The following is a 21057-nucleotide window of genomic DNA, read 5'->3' as shown; positions in this document are numbered from 1 at the left end:
TTCATATCTTCTAAACCTTTTTCAGTGCTGCAAAATAAAATTAACCTTTTTTGTACTGATAAGTACCTGTCCTACTGAATTCTATTATAACCTTTAATCACCTGCAAAGACTAACAACTTTCCTGCCTTTCAGTGGTTACAGACCATAATTTCATCGGAAGCCATTTTACTCTGTTCCCTGCTCCTCTTCTCTTTAGCCAACTTGCATATTCTTTTCACTTAGATTTTTGCTCAGTCATCTCATAAGACTCTTTCCTTAAGTCCTTCTCCCCTTGTTCTTTTCTTCTTTCCTTAAACCTGTTAACCGGGGAGTTCCCTTTTTAATTACACAACGTACAACGGGCGCATACTCTTTCACTAGGATGTGTCAGTACGTCACGCCCAGTGGATGTAATTTTATATTATTATTTTTTTAATTTATACTTAATTAAAATAAATGAAATATATATTTTTTCATTTATTTATATATAAATCACAAAGGAAAATACAAAATTACAAACAAATAGAAAAGAATACCAACAAAAAATGGAAACATCGAATTAAAAAATTATAAATTTTACAAACAATTATAAAGATTACAAAAAATATATATTTTTATTTCTATACACAATAAAAAATATAAAAAGTTAACAATTACAGAACAATAAACAAAAGCACACAAATAAAATAGAAATATTGAGTTTAAAAAATTGAAATATAGATGTAAAAATTCAAAACTCAACTTCCGTGTGATATATTTTAAAACAATTGTTGATACATAGTGCTACCTTACAATCCGGACATCAGTATGTAGATTCTTTCCTAACACCTTTTTAGTAGCAAACTCGGCATTTCCTGGATTTAGTTTTTCTTATATCGCTTTTCATTTGTTCTGGAAAATGCCTTTCAACTAAGTGTGATAGTTTAGATGTAGAGCTGCTTGTTGATGTCTTTGGGTGGGTTTTCTCTATGTTGTTATCTACCAATTTCTCTACACACTCTATCAAAAAGTGTGATCGATCCAAATGACCTTTATCTTTTTTGTATATAATATAGGCATTGAAGCAGCACATATCAATTAATCGTAGAAAAATTTTTTATAAAATGTTTTTACCCTATTACGGGCAGCCATGTAGGCCACCATAACTCCATCTCCCAAATCTACGCCACCCATATTCTTGTTATAATCCAGGACAGCATTCGGTTTTTCTTGCCTTCTTCCTCTCTTTTCAATCATTGTCTTTTCGTCATTATGAATAGAACTGAGCATCAATACGTCTTTTTTATCCTTCCATTTTAAAACCATAAGTTTGTCTTTGATTCTTACTATATGTTCATTTTTTTTTAAAATAAGTTTTTATTTTTCATATTATTACAAATGTTCCTTCCCCCCTCCCCACCATTGCTCTCCTCCACCAGGTTCCCACCCCACCCTCTGCCCTTTCCCCTCTCCCCATTGTCCTCATCCATAGGTGCACAGTTTATGTTCAGTCTCTTCCCACGCCCCCCTCTCCCCTTTTCCCCAAGAATCGTCAGTTCACTCCTCTTCCATACCTCTGATTCTATTATATTCAACAGTTACTATTGTTCATCAGATTTTTTTAATTTCCTTGGTTTTTAGATTCACTTGTTGATAATTACGTATTTGTTGTTCATAATTTTTATCTTTGTTTACTTTCTCTTCTGAAAGAACCCCCTTCAGCAATTCATATAATTCTGGTTTGGTGGTGATGAACTCCTTTAGCTTTTTTTTATTAGTGAAGCTCTTTATCTGGCCTTCGATTCTGAGTGATAGCTTTGCTGGGTAGCTTATTTTTGGCTGTAGGTTCTTGCTATTCATCACCTTGAACATTTCTTGCCATTCCCTTCTGGCCTGCATGGTTTCTGTTGAGAAGTCAGCTGACAATCGTATAGGTGCTCCTTTATAAGTTACTACCCTCTTTGCTCTTGCTTCTTTTAATATTCTCTCTTTATCTTTTGCTCTTGGAATTTTAATAATGATGTGTCTCGGTGTGGTCCTCTTTGGATTCCTTTTGTTTGGAGTTCTGTGCGCTTCCTGGACTTGTAAGTCAAATTCTTTCACCAGGTGGGGGAAGTTTTCTGTCACTATTTCTTTCAGTATGTTTTCGATATCTTGCTCTCTCTCATCTTCTGGAACCCCCATAATTCTGATGTTGGTTCGCTTGAAGTTGTCCCAGAGGTTTCTTACATTATCTTCAATTTTCTGGATTCTCTTGCCTTCTAGCTTCTGTGGAGGAGTGTCTTCTGGCTCTTTATGTTCCAAATCTTTGACTTGATTCTTGCGATCTTCCCTTCTGTTTTTAGGACTCTGTAGAATATTTTTTATTTCAGACAATGTATTCTTTATTTCTTGTTGATCCCTTATCATTTCTTGTTGACTCCTTATTAATTCTAGTTGATCTCTTTTCATATCCTCATAGGCCTTATCCATCTTTTCTAGGAAATTCTTGAAAAACCTTATAAGCGTAGATTTGAACTCTATATCCAGACGCTTTTTGTCCTCCCTTTCTTTCGTTTGTGATCTATTTTGTTGTCGCATTTCGCAGTTACAGATGGGACCTATATGTTCATTTTTCTGTAATTTTTTTGTTTTTATTTCACTGGGGATTCCGACTCTGTTTATCCTCATTGTTCCAACAATATCTGTATTGTTTTGACACAAGAGTTCAGCCAAATGAAAACGTATAGAAATTATCTAAGTAAATCCTATACCCTTTATTCAGTAAGTCATGTGTTAACTCCAAAACAATTCTTGTTGATTGTTTTTCTTGTGGGTAGTTCGAACCATAATTTGTGTCCTTGCCTGTGTATAAAATTATATTTTTTAGGTATCCAGATTGGCTTTCACTCAAAATAAACAATTTCATTCTAAATCTAGCTCTTTTTGTAGATATATATTGTTTCCAAGATAAATTCCCTTTCCATAATAAAAGAGATTCATCTACGCATATTTCTCTTTCACATACATAAAAACTTTTAAACTTTTCTGACAAATTATTGATGATTGGATCAATTTTATATGTTTTTCTATTATATAAAGGTTGGAGATTAAAAAATATAAGTAAATAATATATAATACGAAAATAGGTAGGTAAGTGTAAGTACGTACCCATCACTACTCACCCAGAACACGTCCACCACTCTCAATAGCGAAATTATACTGATTCCCTCCGTGTCTTAAATTCATGTCGAGACATGTATGGATGACTAATACCTTTGTTGTTCGGAAATATACGTCCCGCCCATTTCAGGGCGCAACATATATTTCAAGGACGTATTCATATGTCCTACCCGTACCCGATATTGTTTACGTTTGACGTATTTATACAATACGTCCCGCTCGGTTAACAGATTAACTTCATTTTATTTTAAACAAAGCCCATTTATGGGTAATAGGTAGTGTTTGGGATATACCTATATCAAAGAAAATATGTATATATCTATATCTGTATTTTGTTATTCCTCATCCTAGGATATTTTTCCTTTGACTTTTAGAGAGAGTGGAAGGGAGGAGAAGAGACACAGAGAGAGAAACATCAATGTGAGAGAGATGCATTGATTGGTTGCCTTCCACACATGCCCTGATTAGGGTAGGGGATGGAGCCTGAAGCCAAGGTATATGCCCTTGACCTGAATTGAACCTAGGACCCTTCAATCCCCAGGTCGGTGCTCTATCCACTGAGCCAAACTGATTAGGGCAAAAATATGTATATTTTGAATTGGTATGAAATATAATAAATACTAAAAGGAAGGGAACTAAGAGTTACTGAGCACCTTTCTGTGCTTGGCACTATAGTATCTCAGTTAACTCAATCCTCACTATTCTCCTTAAGAGTAGGAATAATTATTCCTGTTTTATGTTTGAGAAAGTTCAAGATCACGTTCTGGGAAATGGAGGAACCATTATTTCCACTGTGCTTTGTTTAACCTCGAAAGTTTATTTTCTCACATAACTTTGGAAAGAACCCAGAAGTATCTTAGAATCTCTAAGTCCTATTAATTAACCTATTCACCATGCTCTTGATTAAGAATTCCTCATCTTTCTCTAAGAAACATACAATGTATTTAGCATCAGTAATCAAGATAAACATGACAATAGTATTTAACTCAGCATTATCTTTTGTTTTTAATTACATTTGCAAAAGTGTTTCTATTATTTTTTCACTAGAAATATATATATATTTAAAAATATAATATGCTCAGCTGGTGTGGCGCAGTGGTTGTGCATTGACTCATGAATCAGGAGGTCAAGGTTTGATTCCCTGTCAGGCATATGCCTGGGTTGTAGGCTGGATTTAGAAGGGGAAGTGCAGGAGACAGCTGATGGATGTTGATGTTTCTTTCTCATCGATGTTTCTCTCTCTCTCTCTCTCTCTCTCAAATCAATAAAAACATTTATTAAAAAATAAAAATATATATTATAGTTTAAACAAACTCTTGGTAAGCTTTTAAAGCAACCTAAAATTTATAAAGAAAGTCCCAAATTTTAAACAATTAATTTATAAGTTAACTCTCATTGCAAAATCTATGTAATTTCCTAAAAATTATGATTAAATGTTTGACAAATGGGTTTTGAATAGACTGATTGAATATATTAAATTCAGGAGGTACATTGGTTATCAAGGCCAGAGAATAAAATTTAATAAACTCTATATATGCTATATGTTCAGGTTAAGATATAAAATGAAAACATTCTAAGTAAAATGGGTCCTTTTATACTAATTAATATCAAGAAACTCCAAACTCTACCGTATTTTCCGGTGTATAAGACGACCCCCTAATTTTACAGTTAAAACATAGGTTTAGGTCTATATTCATTGTATAAGACTACCCCCCACTTCTGAGGCAACACCAGTTCTTTTTTTAATAGACCGCCTCTCTGACTCTGGCCAATCTGAGCAGGCTTTTTATTAGAACACAGTGTCGTCTTATACCCTGGAAATTACGGTATTCATCATTTGCCCAATGGTGCTAGCAAGAAAAGGAGTCTTTTCAGAGTCATGATTTAGACAAGTGTCTTCACTGATAGTTTGTCTATAATATTTTTAATTTAAAGTAACGTGGTATGAAGTTAATTAGGATTTTAAATTATCGCCATTGTCATACTAAATATATTGACTAAAACTATCAATGAGTTTAATGACTTTGGGCCTAAAATGCTTGAAAGGTAAAGGTATTGCAGACACTTTAACCTGTATTTTGTTTTTATGGACAAATTTTTAGTAACATGGATTTTAATGAATTTTCTACTTCATAAACTCCTATTAAGATTGGATGAGGAAATCACAATTCTTTGGGGCCATTAGGTTAAAAACTTGGTAAGCTTATTTCTATCTGAAATAGTACAACACAGGATGTGTTGGCTAACTGGGTCCCCATAAAAGCAATCCTATAGATCTGTACTGTACACTACAGTAGCCACTAGCCACATGTAACTACTGAGTACTTGAACTACAGTTATTTAGAACTGAACTATGAATATAAAATAAATTCTGGATTTCAGACTTAACCAAAGAAGTAAAATATTCTCATTAATAATTTGTTATTGGTTAAATATTGAAATTATAACATTTTAACACTTTGGATATATTGAGCTAACAAATATATCTATTAAAATTAATTTAACCTGTTTCTTTTTACTCTTAAATGTGGCTACTAGAAATTTTAAATTACATAAGTGGTTTATATTATATTTCTGTCTTTAGCACAACTATGGGTAGTACTAAAAGGGCATGTATAGAATATACATGTGTATAGCATTTCTGCCATACCCTTGCACTATTTCAAATTTGTATTCCATTAGGTTAAATTATGATTTTTTATTTGAGAATATGTTTAGCTTAAAAGGAATAAAAGAGTATAAACTGAAATCAAGCTGTTAATAATAAGTACTTTTATGGATTCACACATATTATAAATCTGACTTTATACTAATTTGAATACACATAAACACTGAATTGCACTTTATATATTTCAAAGTACTATCATAAATAGGATATTTTAATATTTAATATATGTATCTTACCTAATAATAAAGAAACATGTAAATTGACTGTACCTTCACTATGCCCACAGCCAATCAGAGTGAGTATGCAAATTAACCTGACAAAGATGGTGGTTAATTTGCATACATATCTGGGTCCAGGGAATATCCTTGGCACCCAGGTCATGCCCAGCCCGCCATCAGGCAGAGGCTTTAGGCTTGGGAAGGGGCAGAGGCTGTGATCAGAGGCTGGGGGTGGGGAGTGACGACACCTTCCCAAACCTAAACCTGAGACGCAGGCTTTAGGCTTAGGAAGGGGCCAAGCCTATGATCAGAGGTGCTGGGGGAAACCCCTTCCCAAGCCTAAACCTGGGGCGGAGGCTTTAGGCTTGGGAAGGGGCTGAGCTTGGGATTGGAGGGAAGGGGAAATATCAATGGAAACATATCCTCAGGTGAGGAAAAAAGAAAAATAAAGAAAGAAATGTCATATCCTATGAAAGACACATCTTGAAAATGCTTAAAGAAAGTTGTCATTTTTTCATGGTTAAGGGACTGGAGTCTGTGTTGATGAAAACACCTTGGCAGCTGTGGTGACTGGCAGTGGCTGCAGCAGCAGGGGTGATGGGGTTGGTGCCTTTCCCTGATCAGCCCAGTCGCCTCAAAGGGAGGCCAGACTGTGGCTTAGGTGCGCTCCCAATGGGGAGCGGGCTTAAGCCATCCATAGGACATCCCCTGAGGGCTCCCAGTATGTGAGAGGGGGCAGGCTGGGCTGAGGGACCTCTCCCCAGTGCATGAATTTTGTGCACAGGGCCCCTAGTTTTAATATATATTCTCATTTATTTCTCAGAACACCCTCCTTGATAATGTTTTTTCACAAATAGTTCTTGACTTTTTTTTAATCTCCAAAAGACTTGAGAGAGGTGTCTTACTCCCCCCATGGCAGTGGTTCAGTATAGCAATAATTGTCCTTGATGGGACAGGAGGCGATATGAAAAAGCCTCTCAGGTTGAATATCTCTGGTTTACATGCTTTCTAAAGATTTTCTTCTCTAACAGTTTTGGAAGTCCCTCTTTGAGTTACATGTGCACTATCTAGATGAAGTCAAATTGACTGTGCAGCTTAGGAATTCTATCTCAAGGGCTTCTTAAGCCCAGTTATGTTTTTCCTTGGCTTCCAGAGTGAATACTAAACAGCAAGCAGAACTTTAACTCTACTGACACTTTTTCTCTATTTTTTTAAACATCCTTTGCTGATATTTTGTTATAACATTTACAACATATACATTTAATAAGTCATTTCCTACTAATGGCAATAATGGTTGAGTTTGGTTTTATGGCCTGACAACCTGGTGGTCAGAGAATCTAATAAATTAGTCATTTTGTTTTCTTGTTTGCCTGTTTGTGAGCCTAAATTAAATGAGAATATATTTTATGTCCACTCTAAAGGACACCAACTCTTGAAGATATTGACTGGCAAATTTTTGTGCTTCTGTGTTTAGTTTTACCATGTGGCTAAAACTGCAGAAAAGAAACCATAATTTATCTCTAAATTTTGTGTCTGTAATTCAGAAAAGCCTTTACTTCTTTTGTGTGTGTGAAGTATTTTCTTTTTGTAGATATTATTAATAAATTATTACAACCCACAAACCAAAGGTGTTCTGTTCTGACTAATTTATAGTGGTAAAAGTCATTTACATAAATCTCATATTCCCCCCAAAATAACAGAAAATAAAAAATAGAACTTCTTATACTTTTGAAGTGCTAGAGTAAAAAAAAAGTATTTCTTAGGAAACTGCTAGCTCTGAAATATTCAAGTACAAACAAAACAAAACAAACAAAAAAAACCCCCAACAAATTCACATAATTAAGCTGAATTTTTTAACAATTGAGACAACCAACTTTGATCTATAAAAACAGTCTTGTGTTTTCCTTTAGTTTATAATTACAGAGCTGATTTTTTAAAATAAGATTTGTGTTTGTTTTCTTATAAACTATTTAATCTAAACTTAAACTTTTTATGCTGATTTAGTATTATGAAAAAAAAAACAAAACTTGTTTTCAATTAAATGAACTCATAATTCTGACAAACTTCTTTTTAATAGAAATTGTTTGTGGTATATCACTTACCAGTTACTAAAAACATAGTTATATATCATATATTGGAAGTAAGCTCAATTTTTTATCAATATTTAGAGAATACTGTCATTTAGGCTGAGGGCAAATAAAAAAACCTTTGAAAATAGAAGATGCACTGCCATATATGCACATTTTCATTTATACTACGTTAGCATGTATTTCTATGGCAAACCAGCTTCATGCACCAAGGTGGTCTGAAGTATATTTTGGTAAGGAGAAAAAACTATTGATTGCATTGATTTAAAAATTTAATTAGAATACTCCTTGGTTACTTATGGTAAAAAAAATAAAATAAAATAATCAGATCATCTGATTCCAGTAACTGCTCTTAAATAGATTAGACTGAAGAAGGCAAAGATATTGGTTATGAGTTTTTGCAATAATCTAGATGAAAAATAATGGGAACCTGCACTAAGGAAAAGCCAGAGTTAATAGAGAAAAGTAGTTTGCAGAGGTATTTAGTTGGTAGAACCTATCTGATGTGATATAAACAGGGGAAAATATCTAAATTGAATAACTGGGTGCCATTTATTTAGATAGAAAATGCAGAAGGAATCACATCAAGTTTGCCAGGGAGATGAGGAATCCATTTTTGAAAATGGTGTTTATGGTCTTACAGAGGGGGGATAGAAGGAGACAATCAGAGCAGAGCTCCTGAAGAATGGCTCCTCTGTGAATAACACACCCAACAGCAACTTGGGCTTATTCTTCACAGGTGGCAGGATGCTATGACTTTCCTGTGACATTATGCCCAATACATTAAAAAAAAAAAAAAGGAGACAATCAATTAATTACATAAAAGAGACTTGAATTTATTTAAATATTAGAAGGGGGGGGGGAAGCAAAAACAAAGTGTTCAAAAGATTTAAAAACTGTTTTTAAAAGTTGCCCAAGAAGGAGGAGTGTCAGTTTGTGACAATCAGTGAGAAAGGAAACAGTGGGTATTAAAGATGCACTTCAGTGTTTCCTCCCTTTATAACTGGATCATAATAATATATCTTCTTAACCCAATTTTGCAAATGGGACAGCTCACTTAAAAAAAAAAAAAAGGCTTCAGGTTTTGCTAGAGTTTGGGATTCCTCATTTTGGGATCTCTAATCTTTGTTTAAAACAAATTAACTAGTATATTTTATTTTTATTCAATTTACTTATATGGTAACCTTTGAAGAATTAGAGGCAAATTGTAACAGAATGAAGATACTCACAATTCGAACAAGCCAGGATAAGGTAGATGTTGCTGTTGAATAATGTGTATTATAATGGTAGGGTGGACTTTGATCATCTTCCCATGTCTCATAACGCTCTGCATAAAACACAGCTCTCTTTGGGTTCAAAGCACCAATTGGCTATAAAAAGATAAAAAGAAGCATTTTGTTTAATACAGTCATATTAAACATTCTATATGTCTTTGTCCTGAAAGTATGTTAATTTATTTTAACCATAGAGCAAAAATAAATGATTTTATATTTTTACCAACTTTAATTTTTTTAATCCTCCCTCGAGGATATTTTTTTCATTTATTTCTAGAGAGAATAGAAGGGAGGAGAGAAAAACACAGACATTGATGTGAGAGAGACAATTTGCTATTTGAAATCATGCCCCTGACCAGAGCTGGGGATCAAACTTGCAACCCAGATATGTACCTTTAACTGATAATCAAACCCAAGACCCTTTAGTCCTTGGGCCAATGTTTTAACCAATGAGCCAAACAGGTCATGGCACCAAATTTAATTTTGATATTAATTACAAATCATTACACTTGCTAAAAATACTCCAAAAGATATTTTCCTGCCTACTTAGAAGCTATAGTGAGCTAGCTTGACCATAGGAAATCCAATGAGAAAGTGATGCAGTTCACCAGGTTAGAGAAAACTTTGTCTTAGCCTATCATCCAGAGTGTGACAGACAATATCACCCCTATAGAAAGAAATCTTGTTGGAATGCTAGTCCCATTCTGTTACACAGAAGAAGCATGTATCTTTTTTATTAAGTTAAACTGCAAACTTAAGACTGTTGGAAATAATTCAGACAATTCAGATTCCCTGGAAAGCATTTTGGTAAGGCCACTAAGACCTTTTCTGTTTTTTTGTTGTTGTTTGTTTGGTTTTTTTTTTTTTTTTTTTTTTTTTTGTGTGTGTGTGTGTGTGTGTGTGTTGTTTGTGTTTTGTTTTGTTTTTTTCTTTTCAGAGAGAGGAAGGGAGAGGGAGATAGAAACATCAGTGATGAGAGAATCAGTGATCGGCTGCCTCCTGCATGCCCCCACCAGGGTTTCAACCGCACCAGGGCATATGTCCTCGAGTGGAATTGAACCTGGGACCCTTCAGTCCTCAGAAAGATGCTCCATCCACTGAGCCAAACTAGCCAGGGTGACGAAGACCTTTTCTATCAGTACCATGGCAGTACTGATTATGACACTAATGCCTATAGTGGAACACTCAGTAAAATTCTCAGTATACAATATATAATCTTCTTTCAGCAAAACATGTTTTTATTAGAACACTGTCCCAAATTTCTTAGCATAGCTAATCATTAAGAATTTCTAGCATAGAGTCCTCATGATTTCAAATAGCAAACTGCCTTAAGTTTTTGTCTAATTTTGGTTTAATGGTATATGGAGTCCACTCTTATGATACCTAATTGCTACATTATTTTATTTCAGGTTGCATACTCTAAAAATAAATGTTTATAAAGAAAACAATAGATTAATACTAAGTATAATGTATAACTCCTTTATTTCAAAATTTAATATTACTATAGTTAATTATGCAGTTCCCCTGAAGGCTTAATTTTAACAAGAGAAGTAGTAGAAAATTAGTGTCTCAATGGAACAAATAATGCTCCACAGAGAGAAATATTCATTTATAAATTGCTTGTAAGCTTTTTCTTTTGGTCTTTAGGGAATAATCCAAACAAAACAATGGTGTCAGCAGTTAGAATCTCTTAGAATTTCTGTAATAACTCTTAGCAAGGATTTCTATCCTGAATGTTAAAATTATCTAGAAATTATGTTCATTTCTCTTTAACTTAATTATGACTTAAAAAGATAAAACAATTTAACAATTTACTTTAAAAACTTTGGTTTAAATGTACTTTTTAAATGTTCTAAGGATCAAACTTTATTGTGTTAAATCTCAAATCTTTTTATTCAGATGTACAAAGGCAATGCAATTTCATTAAATATCACATAAAATATTAATAATATTTAAAACAAATATATAATTACTTTTTCCAGAAAAAAAGTAATTTCTATAGTGAAGTAATGTGAGTTCTGTTATAATTTAGTAACAGAAATAGTTTTTCAAGTGGCCTAGATATTTTATACTTTCTTAGGTGTGCAGATATCTGTGTGGTTTTTTTAATATATTTTATTGATTTTTTACAGAGAGGAAGAGAGAGATAGAGAGCTAGAAACATCAATGAGAGAGAAACATCAACCAGCTGCCTCTTGCACACCCCGCACCGGGGATGTTCCCGCAACCAATGTACATGCCCTTGACCGGAATAGAACCCGGGACCTTTCAGTACGCAGACCGACCCTCTACCGCTGAGCCAAACCGGTTTCGGCGATATCTGTTTTTTTAACTCAATATTATAAGTATATTTTTCAAAGCATTTAATATAGTAGATACTTTCTTCTGTCTTGAATATGCTAATAGACTTTTCACATGAATAACTTGTCTACATATATATAAGGATTGACCTTATTTGATATTGTTTGTTCTACCGGACCTCACAAGAAATTCTTGGAAAAGGAACATGGTCCTTACTCTAATCTTTCCTAGCCTTCTCCTCAACTACTGGAAAAGGTATAAAGTAAAAGTTATGCTTTTTATTTTACTGAAGTTTCATCAAAGTCACTCATTGGAGCATTTTATACAATATAGATAATAGCTGCACAGTATTACATCTGTATATGCCTTCATTAATAGCTGCTTAAAATAAATTTCTGATTTTGCATTTTTATCTAATGTGTTTAAAAATGAACTTTAAAAAACAAAATGTAAATAATTTGGTTTGTACTTATTATTTTGCTTCTGATAATCAAGAAACAATAAATCATTCCAAAGAAAAGTGCTTTTAAATGTCTGTTTGGGAAATAAGAATTCCTCACAAGTAACTTATTTTCTTATAGAATTCATATAGACCTATTATTTATCTATCTGTCTATCATCTATCAATCACCTACCTACCTATCTCTTTACCTATGTATAAATTTATAAGATTGTAAGTTTGTTATCTTTTTAAAATTGAATAAATAATGCAGTGTCAACATTTGCATTTAGAAATTGAATAAGGTAAGAATTTTTGTGAAAACTAAAACCATACTAAATGATATATAAAAATTTATTTTGCAACCCTTTTCAATTTTTATCATAATTACAAGTTTCCTATTCTCTCAAACAGGAGGCATCTAAACAGAGTCACCTCTATGCTTTTTAGGTGTTCGTGTATAAAAAGGTTTAAATGAAAGTTTAGATCTTGCTATTAGATTTATTGTTATTTTTTCCTTGTGAATTTACATGCTATAAATTGACTATATATATATATATATATATATATATATATATATATATATATATATAATTTATATAACATAAAAAATAATGCAAATAAAAATGCAAAAATTAAATACAAAATATCTACCTCTAACATTTTATAATTTTAATTCTAAAACTGCTATCAAGTCTACACAGCTTGATAAAGGACTATTTTCAATATAAAATTAGTAGGAAATTATATATGCAACATTACCATATCTACATAAAACACTATTGAATTTATTGAAGAAATGATATTTAGGATTTTGTTACTCAACTAGAGGCCCAGTGCCCGAAATTCATGCACAGGGGGGAAGGGGTGTGTCCCTCAGCCCAGCCTGCACCCTCTCCAATCTGGGACATACCTCTCACAATCCAGGACTGCTGGCTCCCAACTGTTCGCCTGCCTGCCTTCCTGATTGCCCCTAACCACTTCTGCCTGCCATCCTGATCACCCCCTAACCAATCCCCTGCCAGCCCGATTGGTGTCTAACTGCTCCCCTGCCAGCCTGTTTGCCCCCAACTTCTCTGCTCTGTCTGCCTGGTCCATCCCAACTGCCCTCCCCTGCTGACAATCTTGTGGTGGCCATCCTGTGACCACATGGGGGCATCCATCTTTGACCACATGGGGCAGCCATATTGGATGTTGGAATGATGGTCAATCTGTATATTATTCTTTTATTAGATAGGATAGAGGCCTGGTACATGGGTGGGGGCCAGAGAGTTTGCCCTGAAGGGTGTCCTGATCAGGGTGGGTGTTCCCTTGGGGAATGGGGTGGCCTGGGCAAGGGGCCTGTGGTGGTTTATAAGCCAGCCACGGCTCCTGGCAACTCAAGCAGAAGCCCTGGTATCTGGGATTTGTTTATCTTCTACAATTGAAACTTTGTAGCCTGCAGTGAAGCCATGCCTTCTACTCACTCTATGGTGGCAGCCATTTCTGTTGGAATTTAGTTATTTTCTATAATTGAAACTTTGTAGCCTTAAGCAGAGGCCTGGGCTGGCCATGGTGTGTGGAAAGCTTGGCTGCCTCCATCACTGAAGAAACCCAAGCCTCACTCCTGTTCTCTGTGGCTGCAGCCATCTTGGTTGAGTTAATTTGCATACTCACTCCTGATTGGCTGGTGGGCGTGGCTTGTGGGTATGGCAGTGTGATGGTTAATTTGCATATTACTCTTTTATTAGATAGGATTCCTTCTTTCTTTAATATAACACAGAGAAATCTGTCTTAGCCTTAAGTGCCACAAAAAACTTTGAGAAAATGCTGTGATTTTATGATATGGAACAAAAATCCTGACAGATGCTCATGGAGATTTACATTTTTAAAGGCTCTGAGAAATATTGTAATAGAATTGTTTAATTTTGTTCACTCCTGTGTCTGCCTATCCATCTACCTACCTATCTATCTTAAAACCTCATCCTTCTTTTTTATTTCATAACTGTTAACATGCAAAAGGACTAGTGTTCCTTGGAATATAATTTGAAAAATTCTGGTTATAATCCTTAAGCTAGATATACGATGTCCCCAAAATACATACATACACTTTGAATAATTATAAAGTCAGTGTTTGTTAAAATAAATTTCATTTTCAAAATTGAGATATCAGATGTTAAAGTGTGTATATGTTTTCTTGATGCACCCCGTATTTATGAGGGCTAAATTTTTATTTTATTTCATTTTATTATTTTCTTTTTATTTCTGTATTTTAATCTGTCAATATGTTTCTATATTATAAAACCTTACACGTTTTATAAAAAATATATCAGATACACAAAAATGAGCAAGAAAAATGATTAAGTTAAAATATTTATTGGATAAATGGCACTATATAAAGTATATAGGCCAGTAACGTTGGAAGAAATTGAAGCAGTTATCAAAAAGCTTTTAGCAAACAAAAGCCCCTGGCCAGATGGCTTCACAGGAGAGTTTTACCAAACATTCAAGGAAGAACTAAAACCTATCCTCCTCAGACTATTCCAAAAAATGCAAGAGAAAGGAACACTTCCAAGCTCCTTTTCGAAGCCAGCATCACCCTAATACCAAAACCAGATAAAGACAACACAATGAAAGAGAATTATAGGCCAATATCCCTCATGAACATAGATGCCAAAATCCTCAACAAAATCCTAGCAAATCAGCTCCAGCAGCACATCAAAAAGATCATACACCATAACAAGTATAATTTATTCTGGGAATGCAAGGATGGTACAATATTTGCAAATCAATAAACGTGATACATCACATAAACAAATTGAGAGATAAAAATCATATAGTCATATCAATTGATGCAGAAAAAACATTTGATAAAATCCAACACTCTTTCCTGATAAAAACTCTCAACAAGGTGGGAATAGAAGGATCATACCTCAACATAATAAAAGCTATATATGATAAATCCACAGCAAACATCATACTCAATGGGCAAAAACTAAAAACATTTCTTCTAAGAACAGGAACAAGACAGGGATGCCCACTCTCACCACTCCTGTTTGACATAGTACTGGAGTACTAGCCATTGCAATTAGACAAGAAGAAGAAATAAAAGGCATCCAAATTGGAAAAGAAGAAGTAAAATTGTCCTTATTTGCTGATGATATGATATTGTACATAAAAAACCCAATAGATTCCATCAAAAAACTAACAGACTTAATATGAATTTGGCAATGTAGCAGGATACAAAATTAACACCAAGAAATCTATAACATTTCTACACACTAATAGTAAACTTACAGAAACAGAGACTAAAAAAGCAATCCCCTTTACCATCATACCAAAAAAACTAAAATACCTAGCAATAAACTCAACTAAGGAGGTAAAAGACCTATATGCAGAAAAACTACATGGCACTGAAAAAAGAGATAGAGGAAGATGTAAACAGATGGAAGAACATACCATGTTCATGGATTGGTAGAATCAACATTATCAAAATGCCCAGTTTTCAAAGCAATTTATAGGTTCGATGCACTTCCCATTAAAATACCAATGGCATACTTCACAGACCTAGAAAGAACTCAACAAAAATTCATCTGGAACAAAAAAAAAGACCCAGAATATCCAGAGCAATCCAGAGAAAAAAAGAACAAAGTAGGAGGGATCTCAATACCAGATTTCAAGCTGTATTATGAAGCCACTGTTCTCAAAACAGCCTGGTACTGGCACAAGAACAGACATATAGATAAATGGAATAGAATAGAGAATCCGGATACCGACCCAAACCTCTATACTCAATTTATGTTTGACAAAGAAGGCATGAACATACAATGGAGTCAAGACAGTCTCTTCAATAAATGGTGTTGGGAAAATTGGACAGATACATGCAAAAGAATGTACGTAACTAGATCACCAACTTACACCATACAAAAAATAAACTCAAAATGGATACAGGACTTAAACATAAGACGAGAAACCATAAAAATACTAGAGGCATCCACAGGCAGCAAAATCTCAGACATATGCTGAAAGATCTTCTTCACTGATACTGCCCCTAGGTCAATGGAAGCTAATAAACAAATGGAACTACATCAAAACAAAAACCTTTTTTACAGCAAAAGAAACCATCAACAAAACAACAAGAAAGCCCACTGTATGGGAGAACATATTTGCAAATGTTATCACTGATAAAGGTTTAATCTCCAACATCTACAGACAGCTTATACAACTTAATAAAAGGAAGATAAATTATCCAATTTAAAAATGGGCAATGGACCTGAATAGAATCTTTTCAAAAGAAGACAAAAGGAAGGCCAAGAGACACATGAAAACATGCTCAAGGTCACTAATTATCTGAGAGATGCAAATCAAAATGAAAATGCAGTACCATCTCACACCTGTCAGAATGGCTAACATCAACAAATCAACAAACGACAAGTGTTGGTGAGGTTGTGGAGAAAAAGGAACCCTTGTGCACTGCTGATGCTAATGCAGACTGGTGCAACCACTGTGGAGAACAGTATGAAGTTTCCTTAAAAAACTGAAAATGGAACTCCCATTTGACCCAGTAATCCCACTCCTAGGAATATATCCTAAGGAACTAGAAATACCAATCAAAAAGGATATATGCACCCCTACGTTCATAGCAGCATAATTTATAATAGCTAGGATTTGGAAATATCCTAGGTGCCTATACGCAGATGATTGGATCAAAACACTATGGTACATCTACACAATGGAATACTATGCTACCATAAAAAAGAAGGAATTCTTATCATTTGCAGCATGCTAGATGGAATTGGAGAACATTATGCTGAGTGAAATAAGCCAGTTAATGAAACAAAAACACCACATGGTCTCACTCACTTATGGATAATAAAGAACATTATAAACTAATGCACAAAAAGATAGATACAGAGACAGTAAAGCAACAAACAGACTGTCGAATTACAGCGGGGAGTGTAGGGAGATATTGGGGAAATAAGAGATCAATGGAAGGACTTGTATGCATGCATATAAGCATAACCAATGGACGGAAAACTCTGAGGAGAGAGGGCATGTATGGGAGTGTGTGTGTGTGTGTGGGGGGGGGCAATGGTAAGATATGTACACATATAATACCTTAATTTAAAATTGGAAAAAAAATAAATAAATAAAAGCAGCAGAAGAAAGGGGGAAAAAAGAGTGGCTTAAAAAATTACAGGGTAAATTCATTCAATAAGTATATATCAGAAATTACTCTAGACCCTAGAATAAGATAAATGAGGGTATGTGTGTGTGTGTGTGTGTTTGTGTGTGTGTGTGTGTGTGTGTGTGTGTGTGTATAAACAATTAGTAAAGGAGAAAATACCAAATTTAAGTGCTCTACTGACAAAGCAATAATCAAATAGCAGCAAGACAGTGATAGGGAAGGCATCTCTCAAAAAGAAGCTCTGAGCAGAGATGTGAATGACCAGAAGGAACCAATCCAGGGAACATCAGGAAAGAAAGAATTCAAGACAGAGAAAGAGCTAATACAAAGATCCAAAAAGGGGCTTAACTGACATGTTTAAAAAACAGGAACAGAAAGGAAGATAGGTGACTAAAGCTTAGTAGATGAGAGAAGGAGTTTAGGACACGTGGTGAGAAAATAGGTAGAGGCCCATCATATGGCTTTGCAGACCATGGTGATGAAATACATTTTAGGTAAGTGCAGTAGAAAAGGACCAAGTGGTTTAAATGAGAGAGACATAAGATCTGAGTTAGTCTTTACAAAGGGAACCTCAATGGTTTTGTAGTATAATATTACATTATCATTACTAAAACTAGGATTGAAAAGACATTTGCAAAAACAGTATCATATAGCATTATCAATGTTTTTCTAAAAATCCTTTGGCATTGAAGTCATATCTTTTTACTTAATTAAGCAGTTGCTTAATATATTTACTTAGTATTTTTAGTACATATGTATTTACATATTTATTTATATATTTACTAGAGGCCCATTGCATGGGGGGTGGAGGAGTGGGGAGCGGTTGCCCTCAGCTGAGCCTGCACCCTCACCAATCCAGGATCCCTCTCACGACTCTGGACCACTGGCTGCTAATCACACACCAACCTGCCTGCCTGGTCGTCCCTAACTGCCCCCTGCCAGCCTGGTCACCCCTCACAGCCACCCCGCTGGCCTGGTCATTCCATGCAATCTGCTTGTTCAGTTGTTTGCTTGTCCCTCGGGCTGGCCCTGGGCAGCTGGGCAGCTGACATCTGAGGCTTGCCTGTGCCTCAGGCTGGCTCTGGGCAGCTAGGAGGCTAAAGGGACTGGGGGGATTCTGGAGGCAGGCTCACAGAGTGGTCTGACACCCTGGCAAGGCTGAGGTGACTGGCTGCCACCATCTTGTGACTGTGGGCAATGCCATCTTCGAGGGCGTGACAGTCAATTAGCATATTCCTTCCTTATTGGCTGTGGGTGCCACCATCTTTGTGAGGGCATGATGATCAATTAGCATAATCCCTCTTTATTAGGTAGGATAGTATACAGGGTGGGGCAAAAGTAGGTTTATAGTCTTGATGGTCAATTAGCATAATCCCTCTTTATTAGGTAGGATAGTATACAGGTTAGGGCAAAAGTAGGTTTATAGTCATGAGTACATAAACCACAAAGTTTATTCTTGTATTACTAGTATTTATTGTATAGGGCCTCCTGGGAAGGCACATGGACATTCTTTAAATTATCAGCTGAGCCCCAGGGATTGGCATAGTTGTGTCCAGGTTACACTCCCAAGAAGGCGGGAAGACTTGTATGCATGTATATAAGCATAACCAATGGACACAAAACCCTGGGGAGTGAGGGCATGTATGGTAGTGGAGTAGGGGGGAGGGCAATGGTAAGCTATGTACACATATAATACCTTAATTAAAAAATGGGGAAAAAAAAGAGAAATGGAAAACAAAAAAACAAAAACAAAAAAACAATCATTTACTATTGCACCAAAAAAATTAAGATACCTAGGAATAAACTTAACCAAGGACGGAAAAGACCTGTACTCAAAAAAACTATAGGAGATTGAAAAAAGAGATGGAGGAAGACATAAACAAATGGAAGAACATACCATGTTCATGGATTGGTAGAATCAACATCATTATAATGTTATACTACCTAAAGCGATCTGTAGATTCAATGCAATACCTATTAAAATACCAATGGTATATTTCAAAGATCTAGAATAAACTCTACAAAAATTCATCTGGAATAAAAAAAAAGACTTCAAATAGCCACAGCTGTCCTGAGAAAGAACAAAGTTGGAAGGATCATAATAGCAGACATCAAACTACACTACCAAGCCACAGTGCTCAAAACTTCCTGGTACTGGCCCAAGAACAGAATATATGACCCAGAAATTGACCCAAGCCATTATACTCAATTAATATTTGACAAAGGAGGCAAGAGCATATAATGTAGTCAAAACAGCCTTTTTAATAAATAGCACTGGGAAATTTGGTCAGGTACATGCAAAAAAATGAAACTAGATCACCAACTCACATCATACACAAAAACAAATCCAAATGGCTAAAGGACTTAAATGTAAGATGGGAAAACATAAAAACCCTACAAGACTCCATAGGAAGCAAAATTGTAGACATATGTCGTAGCAATATCTTTACAGACACAGATCCTCAGGCAAGAGAGACTAAGAAGAAAATAAACAAATGGGACTACATCAAAATAAAAAGCTTCTGCACAGCAAAAGAAACCATAAACAAAATAACAAGAAAGCCTACTTCATGGGAGAATATATATGCCAATGTTATCTCAATAAGGGTTTAATCTCCAACATTTACAGGTAACTCATACAACTTAACAAAAGGAAGATAAACAATCCAATCAAAAAATGGGCAAAGGACCTAAATAGACACTTTTCAAAAGAGGACATTCAAAAAGCCAAGAGACACATGAAAACATGATCAAAGTCACTAATCATCCCAGAGATGCAAATCAAAACAATGAAGTACCATTTCACACCTGTCAAATGGCTATCATCAAGAAATCAACAGATGACAGGTGCTGGAGAGGATGCTAAAGAAAAAGGAACCCTCTTGCACTGCTGGTGGGGTGCAACCATTGTGGAAAACATTGTGGCGTTTCCTCAAAAATTTAAAAATGGAATTGTCATTTGACCCAGTAATCCCACTTCTAGGAATATATCTCAAGAAGACAGAAATACCAATCAGAAATGATTTATTCACCCCTATGTTCATAGCAGCACAATTTACAATAGCTAAGATTTAGAAACAGCCGAAGTGCCCATCAGCAGACGAATGGATTAGAAAACTATGGTACATCTACACAATGAAATACTATGCTGCTATAAAAAAGAAGGAATGCTTACCATTTGGAATAGCATGGATGGAAATGGAGAGCATTATGCTAAGTGAAATAAGCTAGGCAGTGAAAGAAAAATATCACATGATCTCACTCATTTATGGAAAATAAAAAAACATTATAACCTGATAAATAAGAAGATAAGATACAGAGGCAGAGAAGCATCTAACAGACTGCCAAATTACAGCGGGAAGGATGAGGAGTATTGTGGGGGGGGAGGAAATAGGTCAACGGAAGGACTTTTATGCATGAATATAAACATAACTAATGGACACAAGACACTGGGGAGATGGGGTGAGGGCATGTGCCAAGGGAGTAGGGAAGGCCAGGGGAAGGTCAATGGGGGAAAAAAGGAGACATATGTACTACTATTTGTAATACTTTAAATAATAAAAATAGATAAAGAAAGAAAAGTAAATAAAACAAGAAAAGAATAAGTAAATGAATAAAATTATTATTTTTTAAACACAACTTTGTAATTCATACCCTTTTGCATTTACCCCCTTATAAATTATGCCCTCAACTTGGATTATTCCATGATATTAAAACAGTATCCAAGTATTGTCAAACAGTATTTTGTCTTAAAATTAAACTTTTTACCCTGGCCGGCTTGG

General features: G+C 35.0%; 1 protein-coding gene across 4 annotated transcripts in view; it reads right to left on the bottom strand.

The window, feature by feature from the left end:
• Window positions 1-21057, bottom strand: part of NBEA (neurobeachin) — a 796980-nt gene that overhangs the window by 88992 nt on the left and 686931 nt on the right. For all 4 annotated transcript variants that reach the window (XM_084879290.1, XM_084879291.1, XM_084879292.1 and 1 more), the window contains one exon: window positions 9324-9464. In XM_084879290.1, the coding sequence (XP_084735416.1) occupies window positions 9324-9464 (141 nt within the window). The remainder of the gene's footprint in view (window positions 1-9323; window positions 9465-21057) is intronic.

This window comes from Pipistrellus hanaki (assembly GCF_964339955.1).
Source record: "Pipistrellus hanaki genome assembly, chromosome: 3".
NCBI classification, from domain to species: domain Eukaryota; kingdom Metazoa; phylum Chordata; class Mammalia; order Chiroptera; family Vespertilionidae; genus Pipistrellus; species Pipistrellus hanaki.
The sequence above is the reverse complement of the archived record's forward strand: the minus strand, read 5'-3'. Positions and strand labels throughout refer to the sequence as shown.